Below are 22,453 nucleotides of genomic sequence, written 5' to 3'. Positions count from 1 at the left end.
CGTCTATAGCTGTCAATGGCAGTGAATGAGTTAAAAATCCACACATCAAACACACCAACCCCCTCCTCTCCCACCACAGACCGCCCAGGTGTGCAGGACCACGCTCGTATCGAAGCCCTCCAAGACCACCTGTCCGAAGCCCTTCAGGCCTACATCCAGCTCAACCACCCCGGAGGAAGCCTGCTCTACGCCAAGATGATTCAGAAGCTGGCCGACCTGCGCAGCCTCAACGAGGAGCACTCCAAACAGTACCGCTCGCTCTCATTCCAGCCCGAGCACAGCATGCAGCTCACCCCGCTGGTGCTGGAGGTGTTTGGCAGCGAGGTTTCCTAATGCAAGACGAGGCCCGTGCGGGCATCAAAGCTGATGATGACGATGATCTGGATGGACGTCAAGTATGTGTTTTTGTCTCTTTTAAGAGTCGATATGGAGAGCAAGTTTTAGCGACAGTAAACAAGGGAACTACATTCAGTACAACTTAAGCTAAGCATACTTCTGCCTCTTTACAGTGTTTTTGGTCTATTTAAATCAACGCTGCTTCAATTGCCTGGACATATTGTGTATGTACGCACAGCAACAACAACAAACACACTCAGTTATTAATTTAGCCATTCCGTTGAGCTACCTCTTTTTTTACCGGGGTTGTTTTATATTTCTATCACCTCTGTGGACGCTTTAGAGACAGTACGGATGACATTTTTATTTGATGAAATCAGTGCCTCTGCATTACTTTATAAGTTATTTTAATGGTCACCTGCTTCTCTACAAGGCAGTGTATATTTATATATACCAACCGTTCATCTCTCACCAAAGGTATGGTCCTCTACCGTCTCGGACAACCATCTTGCTGCTCTTTGGCATGCGACCGCGCGACATGCTAACATTTTTTTTTTTTCTGACTCACAGCCCATGAAGGAAAACGGTCAGTATTTAAGTTGAAATTGCAGAATGTAGTCATTTAGCAGATTAGATTTTGGTTTGCCTGGTTTTTGGAGGTGAGAATCAGCCACTAAATGTGTTAGCTACTTTCCTTTTTTTTTCCTTTTCTTTTTTTTTTACTACAAACTGTCAATCAAACCGAGCCAACATCATGGCTTGTTACTCTTTAGTTTGTTTTCCTAAAGCTTCTAGTAATATAGTTTATTCCTTGTAAATAGTTAATTGCTACCATGTGTATGTTAAGTACTGTTATATTACCATTTATCAAGCCTATATACTATATATCACAGATTTTAAAGGGCTAAATGCCAAATCTAACTGGAAGAGTGAATTTAGGCTCCAGTAAGAGACCTGACTTGTTAATATATTGTTGTATACCATACTTGGAATTGGCATAGGAATGGATATAATTGCTCCAGATTTTTTTATTTTTTCATTTCACTTCATTATTTCTGAAACAAAAAGAGCTTCACACCACACATATTCACCTTTCATTTCTGACTGGGAAGTCCAATTTCTAGAATGTCTGTGAACTGTGGGGGCGAGGAGGTTGGCGTTGTGGTTGGTGGGCACCTACAGATGGTTTGTGTGCTGTTCAGCCCCCTAGTGGCTGTATCGTGTAAAGACCATATATGCAGTACATAATGTCAAATTTAGGGTAACCACAGATGCAATGATGTACTTACTCTACATAAGTGGAAGTTCTGGTTCTGCTCTAAAGTATTCATATCAGAATTTTTATAAAAGTTGTGAATTTGGATCTTTAAAAAAATGTGTTAACTGTAAATAAGATGAAATAAGCTGGTTTAAAAACAGAAAATAAATTGATGGTTTGCAAAAATACACTAATTTTAACACTAAAATAAGAACAGAGTTCTAATGTTGGGAGGTTGATAATAATTAAATGCTTGTAAGACAAAATGATCATTTGTCGTATAACGCAAATGTTTGTTTTTTAAGTTTCCTTTGTAAAATAAGAATGAAGTTGTACATTTGAAAGAAAAAACTAAGTAAAAGTAGGACTATTACAAGAATGAAGCCCTAACGTTTTAAATAAATACTTCGTTTTACAAGAAAAAATTCAGGATATTAGGATTGCCCCCACCCTCAGATTTAAATTGTCATTTTCAAGAGGGGGGAAAAACATCTATGTATTTTGTCTTTTGTCCTTTTTAGGACATAAAGTGCAAAGAAAAATAACTTTGTACCAGTGTATAAAACAAATGTAGTGAAGATGAAATATGTAAATGCAAGAGAATTCTAAATAGTATTTAAATTGTTGTATAAAAATTTGCAATATAGAATATTGCCGTTTTGAATTTTGTTGTGATCAACTGATTAACTCTCACTTGTCTCTAGTTTTGGAAACGGCTGAGTTTGATTATACTAAAATGGGATCATTTGGCATTCAACACTGCTGCAAACTTGCTGCCATAGTAGTATTTGGTCAGTGAAGTATCTAAACCAATTCCCATTTGTTAATGTCCCATCGTCAGCGGACTGCTCGCTTGAGAAGTCCAACGTGACAGTTCTGATATCTTACGAACCCCTTAAAAGAGGAAGTACTTAAGAGGCCGCTCTATTATTTAGTGGTATGCCTACATTGCTGTAAACGAATGACAACTGATCTGTTGATAGGCTTTAGTCTCCCTGTTTGGTCCCAGTCGCTGGTGTTCCTTCTAATATCTGTCGACCGACATGTTCATTGGTCGGTTGGTCCAAGTGCAGTCTGTCCTCATGGGTGGCTGCTGCGTTGCATTCAAGCTGTCTTAACAGAGACGATGTGTTCTCAAGCAATTTTCGACATCTGCGAAAAGTCCTTTCTGTGATTGGCTATGCAGGCTTCCTGTGCCAGACCTTATGACGCTTCCACTGACATCATCTCAGGGCGCATCGTGCTGCTCCTCGTTTCTCATTTGAGAGCATTGTCGCTTTAAACTGTGCAGCCAAAACTGACTCACCAGCAGGACCATTTTCTGTCACTGTGGCTTAAGTCTAACTTCTACTATTGTGCCAATACAACCAGATGGGGATATAGTATACATAGATATAATGGAATGACGTTTTTGGTTTTCTTTCTGGGGTCATTTGAGCTATCCAGTACAGTATGCAAACATACGCAAGTACGTTCATGTCCACAAACGTGACGATTGTTTTTAGGCAGTACCACTCTGTATGCATCAACTAATGGACGTATGCTGTACTACTTTTTATTATTATTTTTTTTTTAAATAAACTGAACATTGACCTTTTGAAGGTTTTCTTCATACTCTAAGTAGCTCTGGTTCTGGGGTTGTTGCTATTTATTTAAAGATAGTAATGCAGTGTTGACTTGTACCAAGTAATATTAGGGCAGCACTGAAAAGAAAAAAAAAATACTATGAGAATAGTCCAAAGAGGAAATATTACAAGATTCATTTTACAAAGAAGCTTTGAGGAAGAAAAATTAATTTTATGGGAACTTACTTACTAGAAGAACTTAAAGGGATTTTAAGCAGCAAAAAAAAAAATGTTTTGTCCAGAATTTCTGTGGTAACTTCATTATTTTTCATGTACAATTAATACCTTAAAATACAATTTTTTCCTTTAGCCAGGGATGTGATTTTTCCGCTAATTCGCGGAATTCCGCTTTTTTTTATCCCCCCCCCCCAAAAAAAAAATCAGATTTTTTTTTATTATTATTATTTATTTATTTTTTTTATTAGTAGTTCATTGTGTATGCACATGACTCCGACAGATAACATCTTCTGCTATAACAAAGACATTTGTGGTATGCTCTAATATGAGTTACTTTTCATTTGGTCATGATACAATTATTTGTTCATGAAATTTGAACTCTTCAACATTATTTATGTGTTAACTTAGTAATCACATTAGTTAGATATGATGATATTCTCAGTGATAGTTTTTAAAAGCAAAGGCAGTCCAATGTTTTTGAATGTGACTGATTTTGAGTTGACTAAAACTGCCATTTTATATGGGATAGTTCAATATACATTGAAAATTTATGCTGTTGTTTTGTCTATTTCTTTGTCATGTGAGTGCATTGAAAGTACTTAAAAACAACTTAAAACTTAAAAAAAACTTAAAAACCTGGACCTAGCTGGGTGCCAGCGGCCCCCAGACCCCCGGCTAAATTTTCAGATAATTTCACTTTGGTCAAATCACATCCCTGTAAAGCGTCAACTGGAGGAAGTAGGTAACGACCAATCATGAGCCATGATTGGTCGTTATCTATTTCCTCAGCACAGGTGATGTCATCTTCTGTCGACAGCAAGTGGAAAATTTTATTTTTTAAGTTATCAAGTGTACAAGAAAATTAATGAAGTTGTCTAATTCATTCTGGACGAAATATTAACTTTTTACTGCTGAAAATGGCTCAATTTGTCAAATATCCCTTTAAATCGGAAGTCAACCCAAAATAAAATGTATTAACAATAATATGTTCTATGCGGCCCCACTCGTCTAAATCTGGTATTCTGGTTAATAATGTGTTAGTGGAATATGAGTTTAACAGCAAAATTCAGCTGTTTCTATCAATATCACGGGAAACAACCAATCACAGCTCAGCTTGAGAAAACAGGTGATTGGTCTCTGCCCGAGCCAACTGCGATGTCATTTTCAGTCGACAGCAAGAATCAAAATGGCCGCTCTCTGAGATGGATAAAAATGGCTGGATTTTGCTTCATAACTCATATTACACAAATGTAATATTAATAAGAATGTTGTGTTTAGTGAGGTTGCATATAACATGTTGTTGTCAAGAAACGTTGACTTTCCCTTCGGAGCAAAATGTTAATTGTTAATGATATTGCCGATCGGAACGGAGAAATAAGGTAGCTCCTTGTTTGAGATTGTTGCTTTAAGCTTCTTGTGGGATTTTTTGTGTACTTTATTCTCACAACATTAAAAATATTTTTAATATTCCAGCTTTTATCTAACATTATAACTTTATTCACATAACTTCAGGACTTTCTTCTCGTGATTTTCCTGCCGTTTTTCTTTTCAGTGCGGTCGTAATATTTATTTGTCGATATGCGTAATCCAAGTAGAGAATTTTGTGGGTTGTGTAAGTGCCACGGGGAGACTTCCCTCCACACGAGAACAGGGTCCGAGGGTTCTTCGGTGAGGATTTCTGAGCTGAACAGGAAAATTGTAGAGGACGAAAGTAACGTAGAAGTTGGCGTTCATTACTACGACCCATTGTACATATCATAGAGCCGTTCATGTGGACACGAGCTTTTACCGTTTGTTTTGTTTTCACCATAAAAAGCTGCTTCAAAGGTTTTTAACATTGTGGTGGTTGTTGGAAGACTGGACCTTGCAAATTCTCCTGCAATTGAGATCCACCACAGATGACATGCGTCCGTCTTAGTTGAGATTAGCGCTCAGCTCAACATTGGCGACGTAACATACCGTAATACCTGTAATCTACACGTCATGGTACACTATCACCAGCAAGCTTTACAGTTCCCATTTTTTTCTCTTTTGAACGTTTGTTCGTATGACTTGCCATTACAAATCCTGTCCATAGAGCAGGTATTTGCTAGCCTTCTCCCCGCCCACATGTTCTCTTTGAGTTTTCGTTCCCGCCTTTACGACAGGGATTGTAATGGAATCAACTTAATGTAGTCCTTTAGACGAAGAGTGTCCACAATGCATGTACACCATAGTCAACCTAAAAAAAACAAAACAAAACAAAAAAAAACTACCTCTTAGCTCAATTATTTTTTATTTTTTTTGCTTTAGCATTTGCTTCAGTTTTTACTTTTGTAATGTTTGTATTCATGTTGGTATTTATTGCTGTCTAATGAGTCATGCTTCAATGATTACCTCAGAGATATCTCACAGATTTTGGGAGAGTCCAGCTAATGAAGTCGTTCATAGTTTTGTTTGTTTGTTTCTCGTTGTACAGTTAGTTGTCTTTTCATACTAAGCATTACCCCCCCAACGCACAAAATACCAGGAGTGTTTTTATTCAATCTTGTGCCTGCACATGCGGGGCTCACATTGGCTCGAAATATGTTATACTCTTCTCGACTACATTGTCCTTGGCATATTTAGAGAGTGGGGAAAAAAAAAAAAAAAAGGTCTACACACTTTATTTAACAGACCAGATTTTTCTGATATTTTGTGACAAATTTTTTTTTTGTTTGTTTGTTTCTGTATTTAAAATAATCACATCTGGCCTAAAGTCAGCTAATTCTATTGAATGGATAATGTTTTGTTTGTGTTTTGTTTTTGTTTTTTTTTTTTTGAATGAAAAGGAAAACCATGTGAAGAATATGGCAATTGTTGTCATGTAGGATGTAGCCATGACTTGCCAGAAATTCCTGCAACTCTTTCATAATTGCGGTTTTCTTGTCCAGTCCTCTTAAAAATCAGCGGTGCCATAAAATCTCTACTTCTGTGTTCCATGGTACAGCTAATGCCTTGGACATTTTTGTCTTTTCAACATGACTTTGAATGTGATTTGGTTAGTTGCGTACGCAGCCGCCCGGATGTAACAACCCCATGAAAACGAACGCAACCATGTGATGTTGAAAGGAGCTGCAGAGATTTCTGGCAAGTACTCGGCCTGGCCGTGTCCTACATGTGACAACAATCTCCTACAGTCAGTGAAAGTGGAAAAGGTTATTCTTTACATCACAAAAATGTCCTTTTTAACTGGTGTGTAGACTTTTTCAAGCCACTGTATAGTTTGTAAAGGCAAACCTGGGAGAGGACCTTTTGTGGAGGCAGTGTAACTTATTAGTGAAGTATCCGGAGGGACTTTAGTGGCTGATGGAGCAATGAGAGGTGTGTTAGCCACACTTGGTACCATATGCATAGTTTAACTCTTTGACTGCCAGACGTTTTCAGAAAAGGGATGCCGTGGGTGCCAGCCGATTTAAGCATTTTTGACTGATCTTTCAAGGTCCACAGAAAATGATGTGTTTGGACTATGGAAACACACATACTACCAAATGAAAGATTGGACTCTCATCTTTCATCAGAAAAAAAAGTTTGTTTCTACCTTATTCCGTTTTTCAGTAATCAACAATAGAAAATGGTTAGTTTCACCTCTGTTTTGAAAAAAAAAACGTCTTTTAACGTCTTTGGCACTCCTCCATCGGATTTTACTAAACGTTATTTAACGTTTTTGGCAGTCAAAGAGTTAAGCTCTATAGTTGTTTCTCCTCACATCTTCTATCTGATGTCTACTCCCTTACCTGTGTCATTCCCGGCCCATGTTAGGTCCGACGAGGGGAATTAAGAGAGGCGACATCATCAGTATACAATTACACGCAATGCTGCTTTTTTTTTTTATATATATATATATATATAAATCTTCCAGCATCACCCTTAGCGACACTACGTAATGCAGGCGTGGTCCAAAGTGTCGCCCTCATCCCCCACTGCCCCCAATAGGAACGTAGTGGTACTCATTGGAGAGAGATCACTTTTTGTACTCATGTCAAACTGCTTCAGGTAAACACTGAATGAAATGATAAGAGTTTTTTTTTTATTATTATTATTATAAAAAGGAAGATTGTTGCCATGGCGACTTGTACCCTGAGCTTTGTGCCATATGACCTTTTTACTGCAGGGACACCACGTTCCCCAGCTTCATGTGTGACTGGGAGAGAATCTGACTTATGACGTAGTACTTATGAATTTGGCATTGAATTCTAATCCTTCACTATGAAGCCAAATTATGCCACATTCAATTAAAAATGCCTAAACCAACAAAAGCACTTAATGTAATCTTATATAATGCGTGCATACTGATTGAATCTATTTGCCACAAAAGGCCTCATGTATAGGTCACGCTTGGCTCTAGTTATCAGAAAGATTTAAATCACCTAAATTTTATTGTAATTGCAATTTTATCTTTTGTGTCTTTTTTTTTCCTCAAAGATCTCTTTTCTATTATAAGTTTGTGTTTATGTAATATTATTTTGTCCAATGTTTTGCAAATCAAAAATAAACACTTGTACAGTGCAGTGTGCTTCTGTGTGGAATCTTTGAGGGACCATCCACGACACCAACCCAGTTTCAGCTAAAGCACATATTTTACATTACAAAAATCTCACGGCACACCACCAAACAATTGTTACAAAAGATATACTGAAACCATAATTTGTTTCTTTTTGGGTTATGTTATCATTATTATTTCATTAGGTTGGATTGTTCCCTTTTCGATTCATTTTCTTACTGATGAATGATGATATCATTGATGTATATGACAAGAATACAAAAGATGTTTCAGCATATGGGAGGTTTCCCCCCTTAAATGAAAATAAGCCCCTAATATCATCTTTAGAGTCTGGAACCAAAAAAGACTTAATTGATCCGACGTCATCACTCATCAAAAGCTGTTCTCAACAAGGACCAGTTTTGATTTAATTCAGTTTAATTATGTAAAAAAAAATGTTAGCTCTGAACTCCAAGTGACTTGTTGCAGACTCGCTAATAGCGGAAGCGGACACTTTCCTGCATACTTCCATATGCAATAAAATGGTCATGTTTACTTACTGGCTCTCAATAAAGGAATGAATGTGTATACTGTATTATGGGTTGTTCTCTAATCTCTGAGTAAAAAAACCCTTTAAAAAAATATTCAGAAAAACTGAAAAATAATTATTTTACAAAACAAGGAAAAATTACTCTGAAAAACTGAAAAAAATCTATTAAAAAAACAAAGCTCCCGCCAAAAATTTGTCGGGAAAAACAGGACTTTTTTTTTCTGAAGTGAACGCAATACGCTTTTGTAATATGTGAAGTAATTTTAGTATTATAATTCACTTAAATCTAATATTCATAATTATGTAGTTTTCTTTATTTGTTTAATTGTTCACGTACCTATGCATATTTAAAACAAATTCAGAGTCAAAGTCAGCTATTATTTAATGATATCAATTTAAAAAATATATTTTTGATAACCCAATTTCAGGGGGGCAAATTGCTAAACTTATGAACAAATATTATAGGGCTCTTGATGATGTAAATTCTCTGGTCATGCCAGGGTGGATGAAAAGCTTTTAATAAATGCAGTTTACCAGTTATCCACTAGAGGTCAGTGTCTCTTTCCCAATGAGCCAAACAGCCCATCACTTTCTGACCTGATGACCTGTGATAGGCCGGTCAGGAGCAGTTAGCATCAGTTAGGCGCTGGCGGACAGCGTGACCACAAAGTTGTGGTGTGACACAAACACACACACACTGAAGACTTGTATCAAGACACATCTGACGCGTGTACAATATGCTTGATGAGATTTGAGCTCATCTCCATTGCACATCTCTAGCAGGCCGTGGAAAGAGTGAGATTGCACGTAGAGCCGCGCACGGGGCCAACAAATAAAAGGTTATCAGAGAAATTCAGTCCTAGCTCGACAGTTAATTGTCACGCCTGCTGCGGCGCAGAAGCACTTGTTTTGCCTGCTGATAAGCTCGCGCTCCTGCGGTCTGCTCAAACCGTTGCATCTGCGCATGAGGTTAGGTGAAGGGAAAGAGAGGCTCTGGTTGCAGCGACATCCCTTAGGTGAGCACGTTCTGGCAGCATTACGTCCCGGCAGTGCGAGAAGAAACAGTACACCCAATGCTTTGACGCAGGATGGATAACTGAGAGCACGTTCGCGTCCATATGTGAGAAGAATCAGCCACTAACGGCTATCTCAGGCTTTGTTCAGGTATGTAAAGGTCAGCCAATGTCCAAGGATAGTGGACATCAGAACTTTATGTAAACGAAGTGTGGCCTATTGTGGAAGTTGTCAAGTCAAGTGGCTGCGTTTAGCCAACATATTTAGAAGAATTCAAATATACCTCTGAAGTCACGCAAAGCTTGCAACAAAAATTATATAAGAGGAACACAATGACACTTCAGTTTAGCATGCAAGGTGTTTTGTTTTGCGGGTCAGATTGACCCATTTGAAACAAAAATTAAAAATGACTTAAGTCATTCTGCCTGCCTTATCTTTTTCCCGTTTCTTAAACAAATATTAAATTAGCAAATAGATTTTCTGATGGCAACAAGGTCAAAGGTGTACCCTGTACTAGGCCAGGGTCAGTGGGGACAGGCTGAATTTAAAATAAGCGTCACTGAATTTGTTGGTGAGTACTGACAATTCCAAACATCCGGGCATTTCTGCTATTTCCACAATGTAACGCTTCATTTCCACGACGTATTGTATTGCTTTTGACTGTGACTAGCATACAAACCAGGCATATTGTTATGATAGTCAAACAACCCTTTCGAATCAAATCTTCACAAATTAAATTACAAGGAACCAAAGTCCAATGAAATTCAATGAGCGGAGAGTGTAGTTTCACGGAGTATAAATGCTGCATTCAAGGAAAGTGGGAAATCAGATTTATCCCACTTGGATCGTGTTAGTTGCGATCTCAAAGCAATCGAGGCAAATGCAAATATAAGACATATATTGACGTGACACACTGTGATTTGGAATGACTGTGTTAACCAGAACAAACCATTTATCAGCCATCTTTGTTGTTTACAATTACCTCAAACGCTTTGAGGGCAGAACTGGGACACTCCGAGTGGGATAAATCTGACTTCAAACCCTCCTCGAATGCAGCATAAGGCCGCTATTTTTGACTTGACGTAATTTCGGAATTGTGAATGACCTTTTCTTTTTTTTAAGAAGCTGTGAATTTAGAAATTTGTTTCTAAATACATTACACATGCCACACATATTTGCTGAAAGCAAAAACGTGTTAAGACTTAGGACTACGCAGTCCTGAATTGTACAAGGCCCATTTTGACCGTTACAGCTAGCAACATTACATTACAACATTAGCTTTTGAACTATGCCTACACCCTGAAAATATATCTTCTCTGGATACCACGATTTAAGGAACAGTTCCGTGTTGGTATTTAAATTCCCAAGAGAGGAGGTAAGGCGCGACGATCACATCGCCCGTCGAGGAGAGCCACAAAGCATGTTAGTTTGCGAGCTAGCTTGTGTGTCTCATCACCAGTGATAAGAGAAATCAAATCACATGCTAGTGGCATATATTCCAGGCACGAGTGGCTTCAAGCGAATGTATTTTTGTGTCTCAAAAGTGTAGAGACATGTAGGCATAAGAAAGTTGCTACATGAAGTAGCATCCCAAACAGCACAAGATATTTTGACTGCACTTCTGTGGAAGTTTTTCCTCTCAGCCTTTGGGGTCACTCGAGGACACTTTCTTGTATGACTTTGTTGAATTTTAGGGTGAGGCTGACTTTTGTTGGGTACCAGATAACAATGTCTAGAGACGGACATACTGTTAGCCTATGTGTAAATCTGAACAGAGTTTCTCTTATTTCTATCAGTGGAGGTTTCAATAGAATTGTGTGTGTCAGATCAATGCACTGAGCACTCTAAGTGTGAGCGTGTTTTACTTTTTAAACCTGGTTTGAGATATGGCACTTGCGGTTGTTGCTTTCCAGTAATAACAAGCTTGTGTGTGTGAGGAGAAGATAGTCAAGAGTTTGATTTCAAACTAAACAGCCAAACAGGAAAAGATAAAGTGCAAAAAAAAGAAGAAGAAGAGGGAAATAAAACAATTTGGGTCACATTAGAAATGCAAAGCACAGATTGACCTTTTTCCTCACGGCGTGTCCATTGATTACGCGCCCGCTCAAATTGGAAGTTGGATGCCCTTTTTATGCGAGTCATCCAAATGTCATTAGAGCTAAAGCAACCATGCGGTTGCGGCCCAGAATGTGAGGAACGCATGATGGTCCTCTCCTCTGCGAGGACTTTACTTTCTCACGAGGCTCACAATGCACGCATGGCGTGTTAATACCGCATTTATCATTGAAATTCTAATGGAGATCTTCCTTTGCGGATGTTTTTTGATATTCTAACTTCTCATTGGTTCTAACTTTTCGTTCATTGAAGACTGTAATTCTAAGTCATCTTCTTTATGTGGGATACAAGAAGTCACATTCATTCATAAATGTTGGAAAAATGTTTGCTAGTAAATAATGACAAATTGAACATTTACTGCGACCAACTGAATTGACATTGTTGGCGCATGGTATTCAATTTTTTTTCCAGCTAAGTTTTAATTTAAATAATTTACAAAAACATTGAAACCTTAAAAAAAAAAAAAAGTAATTTATTTCCTTATGCTATCTTGAGTCTAAACAAGAAGACGTCGAAGAGTTTATAATTTCTCAAGGAAAATATTACATCATGCTGCTAAAAACAAGATATCCATTTAATTAGGCCAAATTAAAGATTTTAAAATCCCCTTTAAAAGCAAAGGGATAAATGGGCTCAGTCATACGTCACTATGTTTTAAGAAATGTTAATATTTTGTCCCATTTTAATTCAACAAGTAAAAACCTATTGCAGAGAAATGAAGACCAAATTGGTCAAGTTTTCCAAGAAAAGTCAATGTTGTTAGATGCCTAATGAGAAATCTTATATTAATAATATAAAATTATATTAATATTTTTGTACTCGAGTATTGGGTGTTTTTAGGCCATGATTTTTTTTTTAACTAAAAGTACTTTAATAGACGACCCCTAACCTCATTACTGTAGTCCATTAATGTACGTATACTACTTTTCTCGCATATGCCTTTTTTTTTTTAATCCTCTTACCTCCTGATTTGAACACTGTTCTCACACCGTCCCTCCTCATTTTCTGTGTGAAACAAAAACAGCAGTAAGATGTGCTGTGAACGTGTATATGTGTGTTTGTATATGTGTGCGGAAGTGTTCTCCTTAGTAAATAATGGCTGCCATAACAGCTAACAAACATTTCCTCCATCTTTTCCGTGCCCTAAATTTATCCCGCACAGGCGCACATGCACTCACGCAGACAAACATAAGAATGTGTTTACTCACTTTCCAGCCACTTCAGCCATGCGGGTTCTATAATGGCCCAGATGACATGAAACGTACTATAGGGTTTGGGTGGAATTTTTCCAAGGTGATCCCATGCGACACGGTTTGAACTCAGAATGTTGTTTTCATTCTATTCGTGGAATATAGTGTAGTATTTTAGCAGCTGTCTGCCTTCAGTGCGGATGAAAGCGTATAATAAACTGAAGTTTTACTGCGCATTGTTCCAGTTTGAAGTGCGTGCCTGTCTGTGTGTGAACTAAATAGTAGCACGCGGTAACAAAAACGTGCAGTTTTTCTTTAAACGGCCAATGAATGGATCCGCCCTGATCAGAAACGCTTGGAATGTTTGCTCAATCTGCCAGATAAAAAATAAAAATAAAAAATCTGAAACTGTCCCGCTGAGAGGTCTCATTGGGTTTCTCTCACAATATGAGTAAAGTAAATAGATGAATGGAAAGAACAACCTCATACCTGACCATCTTCTCAGTAGTGTCTGTTTTTACAGTGAAATCATGTACAATAAGGGACAAAAGAGTTCCAGAATTACACATAAGAGTTTTACTTCAGCTGATAGAATTTAACGGTGATTAAAATTTACATATGACAAGGATTATGTTAATATTATGTAGAATGTCAATCCTGTCCTACTCTTCCATTTTAGAATTACGATTCTCATAAACCGTTTGCTCTATATGATTTATTTGGTTGTTACTAACATAACTGAGATAAATTTTTCAAAAACAATTTCCAGTTCCAATTTTTTGTACATTTAGAACAGATATAAAATTTGTGATTAATCGTGAGTTAACTAGGGAAGTCATGCAATTAATTATGATTAAAAATTGTAATCACCTGATAATTTTTTAATAATCTTTTCTTTTCAAAAAAAAATAATTTTTTGTTTTAAGAAAAGATTATTAAAAATTAGGGCCGTCAGGCGATTACAATTTTTAATCGTAATTAATCGCATGACTTCACTTGTTAACTCACGATTAGTCACACATTTTATATTTGTTCTAATACAATGAACACACAATCTAGGTTTTTATACTCTTGTTAACAAAAGTGGAAAAAATGTTTAACTAATAGTTCAAATGAATTTTTGACGTCTATAGCCGTCAATGGCAGTGAATTAGTTAAATACGATTTCTTGTTCTATGGTTGTCATCACACTTCCTTTTCAATCCCTGTTAACTTTTTCGGAAAAATCTCCACCAAAAATCGAAAAATGTGATCTTTTATTATTATTTTTTTGCAGAGATGTTTGTGTCAAATCACTGGATGAGTTTAGGTTTCGATTTTCATGAACTAGAGAGAGGGAAACCCCGGTGGTGCTGACGCCTGTTCGGCTTCACTTTATGTGCCACCAAGTGTGAAATCACAAAGTAGCGACTGTTTTGTTATCCATTTGATCAATTTGTTAGAACTCACTTTCGCTTTTCGCATTTGGTTTGACAAACATCCATTTGAGTCTTGTTTCAATTTCAGTCATCGGCAAATGAAAAACGAGCAACCCCACGGTCAGCCTCATACATCATCATTCTGTCTGTACCACAACATCCGATTGGTGTTATGGTGTCAGGTTTATTGACTGGTTTTAATGGAATCATCGCGATCTACGGCGCACAGTGCTTTAGAATAATAAACCGCTCGCCATGATATGATTGGATAAACAAACACAAATAAGACACGCCCCCCTTTTTGTCTCATGTGCTGTATATTGAACTCCTGTGAGCAAAATGACAAATCCACCGAAATGTGGACAAACCAAAGAAGAAATTTCATTTGGAAAAATTGCTGTGTGCTTGTTTTTTGTTTGAGTGGGTAGTGCTAAGTAGGTCATTTTCGGTACGCATGTGATGTTGGTGCGTGGTTGTGTGCTCCCAGGCCGTGTGCCACATTCACTGTCTGGCAGATAGAATCTGCTTTTCCATATGCGCGCGCGTATCATGTTGAAAATTTTTTTTTGGTCATGGTAGCTGTGTTTTGCTGTGTTTATGTTTGCACCTGGAGGAAGGGAGACACCTGTCGACTTGCTTGTGGGGTCTGTGGTCTCCCTTCGTGACCTACATAACAACGAAGACAGAATGCGGATAAGAAGAAGATGTTTCATTTTGCCACCATTTTAGTACATTGTTAGTTACTTTTATTGGTTTTTAAATGACTTAACAGTCTTGGGCCATCTCATGGTGAGGACCAAAACATATAGTGAGGCTGCATTCAGCCATTATGGTCCTCATCACGTCCGCAGAGACTGTTGATATTTTCAAAAGGAGGCTCAGGACACACCATTTTAGTTTGGCTTTGAAGTGGTCTTTTTCACTACTTAAGTCAGTGGTTCTCAACCTTTTTTCAAGATAATGAAATCTTACCCTCCAACCAGTGCAAAGAAATTGTGGTTGAAAAACAGAAATGACTTAAAATAGTATTGTCTGATTATTATTATTATTAAACATTGGAGATTTATTTGTTTAGCGGCCTCTCTTGAATTATTTGGAAATAAAAGATGTAACTAAAAATAAGAAATAAATAATTAAATTATTCAATTTGTGCACACAAAATTTAGCACCATTATCTGTCCTCTATTGGGGTCATAAAAAAGACATGTTCTCAAAAAAGAAATCACTTAATTTAAAATGAAAAATGATTGACAGGTGATGCTGGGTGGTATAAAAGGGCTGGGTCGAACCATTCTGTTTTGGGGAGGCTGTTTTTGTTTTTTAAGGCTAACTGAATAGCCAACTGAATCTAACGTTCATTTTAAGACTTTAAATTTTTCTGAAATATTTGCATAATTTAATCATTGTTTTTAAAGGATTTTTGCTACTTGTTAAATTTATTTTAAAAGCTCTCGTACCCCCTAGAGTGCCTTCACGCACCCCCATTTGAGAACCACTGTTTTAAGTTATTCTTACTGTCGTTTAGTTTTTAGCTTCTTTTATCGCATTTTCCTTTAGCTTTGCTTTTAGCTTTTTTATTTTTGTTTTCTTTTAGCTTTTAGCTAAAGCGTTTACTCACTACTTAAGTCAGTGGTTCTCAACCTTTTTTCAAGATAATGAAATCTTACCCTCCAACCAGTGCAAAGATTTTTTGGTTGAAAAACAGAAATGACTTAAAATAGTATTGTCTGATTATTATTATTAAACATTGGAGATTTATTTGTTTAGCGGCCTCTCTTGAATTATTTGGAAATAAAAGATGTAACTAAAAATAAGAAATAAATAATTTAATTATTCAATTTGTGCACACAAAATTTAGCACCATTATCTGTCCTCTATTGGGGTCATAATAAAGATATGTTCTCAAAAAAGAAATCACTTAATTTAAAATGAAAAATGATTGACAGGTGATGCTGGGTGGTATAAAAGGGCTGGGTCGAACCATTCTGTTTTGGGGAGGCTGTTTTTGTTTTTTAAGGCTAACTGAATAGCCAACTGAATATAACGTTCATTTTAAGACTTTACATTTTTCAGAAATATTTGCATAATTTAATCATTGTTTTTAAAGGATTTTTGCTACTTTTTAAATTTATTTTAAAAGCTCACGTTACTCCCTGGAGTGCCTTCACGCACCCCCATTTGAGAACCAGTTTTAAGTTATTCTTACTGTCGTTTAGTTTTTAGCTTCTTTTATCGCATTTTCCTTTAGCTTTTTTATTTTTGTTTTCTTTTAGCTTTTAGCTAAAGCGTTTACTCATGGGGGCCTCCACACTGGGAGGGACGACTGGTCTTCTCATGGAGGGACGTCGTCTCGGTGGACTGGCGCAACTCTACCATGATCAATCGGGCCCGTGGACCTCTGGGTTGCTGCTGCTCCCTGTGGCCGTGGTCATCCCTGGATCAGCTCCCCTTTGGTGCTTTTCCTCACATGGTTTCTCTGTGCCTTGCTTTGACTTTTTTTTTTTTAAACATAGTTGTGTGTGTAGAGCGCGGGTGTGCTCATGGTGATGTTGGGGTGAGGGAGGTGTTTTATGATGTTGTAATATGGATGTTCCAATTACACAGAACTTTGCGTTTGCATTTTTATGTATAAAAAAAAGGTTATATACAGTTAATATAGTTTGATTTGATTTTATATTTGGATCTCAAAAACTGTGAGTTCACGACAATCAGTATAAGATGCCGACTTTCACACGAGGTTGAAAATTTACTGTAAAGTGAAAAACGGAAACCAATGGGCAGGTTGTGGTGTTAAGTATGCAGGAACATGCTCCGCTATTATGGTTACAAGACAGACAGTCCAGGTGCTCTCACGAACACAAGCACACTCGCGTCAAATGCTGCAATATGCGTGATGCCCAACCACAAAGAGAGTGGGTTTTCAGCTGTAAAGGAGGGGATTTCACAAAATGTTCAAATGTGCATGTGTATAAGATTCAGGTGTTGTGCTGATCTGGGGTCACCAGGATTGATCAGTTAAACTGAATGTTGATAATAATTAAGAATCGTTTTTGATCACGTTGGATTATGCATCTAATACGCGTATCAATGACATTATGATTCAAAGTTGCCATGGAGACGTAATGAATTTCTGTTTGTGGCAACTAGACCATTAACTCATTCACTGCCATTGACAGCTATGGACGTCAAAAAATCATTTGAACTATTTCTATAAGTTTAACTTTTTTTTTTTTTCATTTTTGTTAACAAGAGTATGAAAACCTATAAAAAAAAATTTTGTACATTTAGAACAGATATAAAATTTGTGATTAATCGTGAGTTAACTAGTGAAGTCATGCGACTAATTACAATTACAAATTGTAAACGCCTGATACCCCTAATTTTTTATAATCTTTTCTTTTTTCTTTTTAATTTCTTAATAATCTTTTTAAATTTTTTAAAGAAAAGACTTTTTTTTTCTCCAACATTTTTTGCCCGCCAAATTTGAAGAGCACCTGTTATGTGTTAATTCTTTCGACATTTAACGTTATGAGGACGTCTCCAGCATTTTTTTGATCCACTCATCCTTCTCTTTTTCTAATCAGTTAATTACTTGCATAATTAAAAACGGGGAGGCTTGGGGGGGTGACCTCAATATTTTGACATCAACAAATATTCTGAATGTCATACACAAACATTTATTAAATGCTTTACTTTAATGCATGTAGTTTATGTTTATTGCTCAAACACAACCTGTCCTACCTTTAACGTAGCCATCCGCTGTCAAGCTAAAGGATCATCTGTGGTCAAAATTAATAGTGCGATTAAGCTGTGATAATACATGATAAATGCGATCTTTATTTGTAATTAATTAATTAGTTAACACTTTAACTTTGACAGCACTAATATCAATGTTCAATAAAGTGAAGAAAAGAAATAAGGCTGCGAATGACTTCCACGTCACATTCCTTTTTCTTCTTCTTTCAAATTGACACCATCTCAGAATAAGTTGTGTGCCACCATCTAGTGGTCAAGAATAGAATTGCACCCAGACATGATGAGATTTAGAACAACATAACAGTTGTTAACTGAACAAAAACAAACAAACCAAAAAATAAATAAAACACTATCTAGAGACATTGCAAACCCGAAATCTGCAATGCAGGGTCTGTTTACTGTATTTTATGTTAACGTCTTTGCCAAAACCAAAGAATCAGGACTTTCACCACCAGGGTGACCTTATCGTGTTTCCATCGTATCATTTGTCTAAGCCTCCGTCTGAGTTCCCAAGGTCGTTTGGCCACTGGAAGCCCACATGATAAGAGACCCAACCACCATAAGCCCATCGGTTCTGCAGCAACAGCTGACACATCTGTCGGGCCTCCGCCGTCCCAGCCAGGACATTCTGGGCTTGATTTAATATATGTAGTGCATTTGTTGAGTCCACTTCCAGAAAGGTTCTCTGGACTAACCCCCCCATCTCTTTTCAGCTGTGAATGGACTGACCCCCACCCCTCGATTCTCCATTCTCCCGCTATACAGCTGTTCTCTTGCCTCATATTGCACATTCTTGGCTTCTTCAGGGTTGTCAGGGGCCCACGACTCTCCTTCCTGCTTAGTGTATGTGTGTGAGAGGAAGAAAGGGCCGATGTAATAATGTAAGGGGGAGCCGGAGCCTGAAGGACAGAATACAGCTGCATGGCAGGCCGCCATCTCCCAAAAAAACACGCTCTCCCCCAGCTGTTTGTCTCTCACCAATTACCCCTGTTCATTCAGGTCCTCCCATCACCACCTTCCTACTTTTGCTATTTTTAGCTTGAGAGAGGAAAAGGAGAGTGAGCCCCCCCCCCCCCCCCCCACATCACATCATGCCTTTATATTTTCTCCCTTCCTCCTTCTGTGTCCCACTCCTCAGACTTCCCTCCTACTCCCCACCTTTTGGCCACTGGTGCAGGTAATATACTTGGGAATGCTAAACAAAGGAAAAGTGCGACACAAAAACAGGCACGGCCCGATGAACAACAAAGCAATTAGGCAGTGTTTGGTCTGGCTGGAACAAGCATGACCTTTCAGGAAACTCTCCCTTCCTGTAGACAGAGGTCGGCTAGCCATTTAGCCTGATTGGAGTCTCACATTCTGGAAAGTGTGTGACCGAGACCCTTCAAGAGGTCACCGAGGCATGTAGGCAAAAGGACATTGCTTTGTTTTAAGGGTGACATATTTAAATTGGGGGAAACAATGCAAATCTATTTTCATTTGACACCATTATGGAAGGTCTAACTGGGGTAAAGTGTGTCACCTTCACTTGGACTCTGACAAGATCCATCCAGCCATTTAACCTGATCAGAGCTTGTGTCAAACTGCTCCTCATAATGCAGGAAGAAAATCAAAACTGACATGCAAGCATTGACACATCTTCAGTCCCAGTTTCCACACTTTATAAACTGCCGGGTTAAAAGTGGTCAAATTAGGTAAAATAGCTAGCTAGCCAAGTGCTAGGTCAAAAGCGAGTGAGCCAATGATGGGTTATTTGTTTATACCCAACACAGTGGGTTGAAGATTTTAGCCTGCACACTTAATCAAGATTTTTGACACAAAGGGTAAAAACTAGGTACCCATATACTGATGAAAAAATAGCAATAAATTAGTTACCAAGTTATGAGTATGACTGTGGTTAAAACTAATGCTATACTACTCTAAGAACAATAACAAGAAGCTATTATGCCCACTTTTTCCAGATTTGGGACCGGTAATGACTGGGAATCATATGGCTGAAAGCACTAGTGTGCAAATGATGGCCCGGGGAACATTTGCAGCCCGCCGTCCATTTTTAACTCATTTGCTTCCAAAAACGTACAAATACGTTCTATTTTAGATATTACCATGCTCCCAAAAACGTATTAATACATTTTTTATCTTTTTTTTTTAATACTAGAGCATACAGAAGGCTTTGATGCAGCCTCTGAACTGAAGAGAATACTTGAAGCAATTGCAGTTAGTACAAAAACGGCCAGCAGGTGGCAGCAGAGGGCCATGTTGCAACAAGCTCTTTTACCTACGGTTTTAAACAGATTTGTGAATAATGATGATTTTTTTTTTTCCTGATGAAAGAAGAGACTCTAATCTTTCTTTGGTAGGTTCCATGTTTTTATAGCGATAGAACACAATATTCTGCGGGCCTTGCAAAATCTGTCAAAATCCAGTAAAACAGCCGGGAGGGAAGGAAATTGATTCAGTGAAAATGGCTGGGAGTGAATGAGTTAAGTGACCCGCGCGGCATACTCTAAAAATATTTGCTGCTAATAAATTAGTTTTATATACATGTAGAGCTTTCCTAAATATGCAAATGAACTGTTTTGAACTAAAACCAGTAACAAGATTTTTTTTTTTATAACACAGTAGTGAATAAAGATGATTGCATATTTCAAGCAAAATGGCTTCCTCTGATTTTTGCTCTGTGACAAGGTCCAAATGGTGAAAATATCACACGGATGATTCCCAAGTAACTGCCTTTATAATGGTTAGTTTACGACCGATTGGTCCTGTTTCAGCTGCTATTCATTAAAGTGGCTGAAATTTTCGGGTGGGTTCCAGGGTCTAGACCACTGGTAAAATCCTAAACTATTTTCCTTATACTAGTAGATGCTGTTCAGGTAGCGATAAAAAAAAACTAATATATCAACAGTATGCAATTGCTTGGTGACTAATTTTCAAGGTGGCCCTTGAATCCTTTGACTTTTCTGTATGTGGTCCTTGGAGGAAGAAGTTTGGACACCCCTGGCCTAAAGGCTCTTGCCTAGCGACTCAACTGGATGTTACTGTTCACCCTGACCCAGACATGAAACCCTAGCCCCGTGTCCCAAGTCAGTGGCGTTACCCACGGACAGCCAACCCCCACCAATGATTTGTTTTGGAACGTGACATTAATTTTACTTTAACTTGAGTGCACCAAAACGGTTGAAAATGGCGACAAGTTTCAGCTCTTCAGTCCTCTCAATTCCAATCTTCAACAGAAATTGCGACCAAGAAAGTCTCTCTCACTCTTTAAGAATACAAAGGCCCATGACCCCCCAAACATGAGTTTCCTTTGGTCAGTGTGTTTTCCCAAAGGATGAAGTTACATTCGAACCACAAGGTTGATCCATGGCAGCTAGCGGAGTAGCAGACCACACAGCAGCTGAGGTCATGACGCTTGCTGACCTTCTCAGTCACATTTCTCGAGGCGCATACAATCAGAAAAAGATCAACAGGTTAATTCAACTAACATGGTTGATATGCCGGTGCCCGTGTCTATCGGAAATCTTGTAGTAGGTCATATGGGAACTTGTGTTTCATCGACAAATATCGATTATTCTGCAGGATTCAAACATCAAATGGCATTTGAGAGAGTTTCATTCAAAGAATCGATGTTCCCCTTTATTTCCATGCAGAACAATTTAAAGGTCAAACTAGAGCTGGGTGAATAATCAATTCATTCAAGATTATTTGTCAGGACTTTTACAAAAAAAAATAAAAATTTTGGTGTGTGTGTGACTACCAGAATTCAAAGGTCACTGCTTACACCACGGAAAAAAAGTTAGTTCACATAAATAGTCAGTGTTGCAAACACAAATCGCAAATAGCTAGTTTAGTTCCTGCTGAGAAGCAAACATCATTAGCATAATAATTTTCATATTGTTTACCGCATGACAAATAAAAGATGCCCTATGGAAGGCAGTCTTGTGCCGAACAATGCCAAAAGGGTTTAAGGGGTTAAATAAAGGTGCGTGCTCCCAAGTGGCATTTACGGTAATCATGCTGAGGTCGCTTTGCCTCACCTGTGCAACTTTACATGACAAAAATACATTAATCTTCAACAGACATATTTATTATTTAATTCAAGGCCATATCGCCCAGCCCTAGGTCCAATTAATTTTCAATATCTTCAAGAAAAAAAATCATAATGAAGTGCGGTTAACTTACCAATGCTTGAAGCAGTCATTATTTTTAATATTGTCTTTGTATTAGCCGTGATGCAAATGTATCACATTTTAAATCAAATCTTTGTTTTATTGTTGAGATTGTAGGCACGAAGAACATCCTTTTCTGAGAATCGAGTCAAACTGACCTTGTGTGTAGTGTAATGTGATATCATGGCCATGCGGGGCTTATGTTAGCCTGCACATGTCAGCGTTTAGCCTGTATCACGTGTTGCCGGCCAGCAAAACAAATATACCTATACAAATGACATAACATCCAGAGCAAAATATAGCAAATGGACAAATAGTGTGCCACCTGTGATATTCTAAAT

At 37.8% G+C, this 22,453-nt stretch overlaps 2 protein-coding genes across 5 annotated transcripts in view; both read left to right on the top strand.

The window, feature by feature from the left end:
* Positions 1 to 7,925, top strand: part of LOC144056161 (vitamin D3 receptor B) — a 41,789-nt gene extending 33,864 nt beyond the window's left edge. For all 4 annotated transcript variants that reach the window (XM_077572669.1, XM_077572667.1, XM_077572670.1 and 1 more), the window contains one exon: positions 80 to 7,925. In XM_077572669.1, coding sequence (XP_077428795.1) covers positions 80 to 333 — 254 coding nt within the window. In that variant the 3' untranslated portion in view covers positions 334 to 7,925. The remainder of the gene's footprint in view (positions 1 to 79) is intronic.
* Positions 7,926 to 9,467: 1,542 nt separating this feature from the next.
* Positions 9,468 to 22,453, top strand: part of LOC144056160 (histone deacetylase 7-like) — a 56,219-nt gene continuing 43,233 nt past the window's right edge. Inside the window, exon 1 of the mRNA XM_077572666.1 lies at positions 9,468 to 9,611. The gene's annotated coding sequence lies outside the window, so the exon portion shown is untranslated. The remainder of the gene's footprint in view (positions 9,612 to 22,453) is intronic.

The sequence above is a fragment of the Vanacampus margaritifer genome, chromosome 8 (genome assembly GCF_051991255.1).
Source record: "Vanacampus margaritifer isolate UIUO_Vmar chromosome 8, RoL_Vmar_1.0, whole genome shotgun sequence".
Taxonomy (NCBI): Eukaryota; Metazoa; Chordata; class Actinopteri; order Syngnathiformes; family Syngnathidae; genus Vanacampus; species Vanacampus margaritifer.
This window is presented reverse-complemented; position numbering and strand designations above follow the sequence as displayed.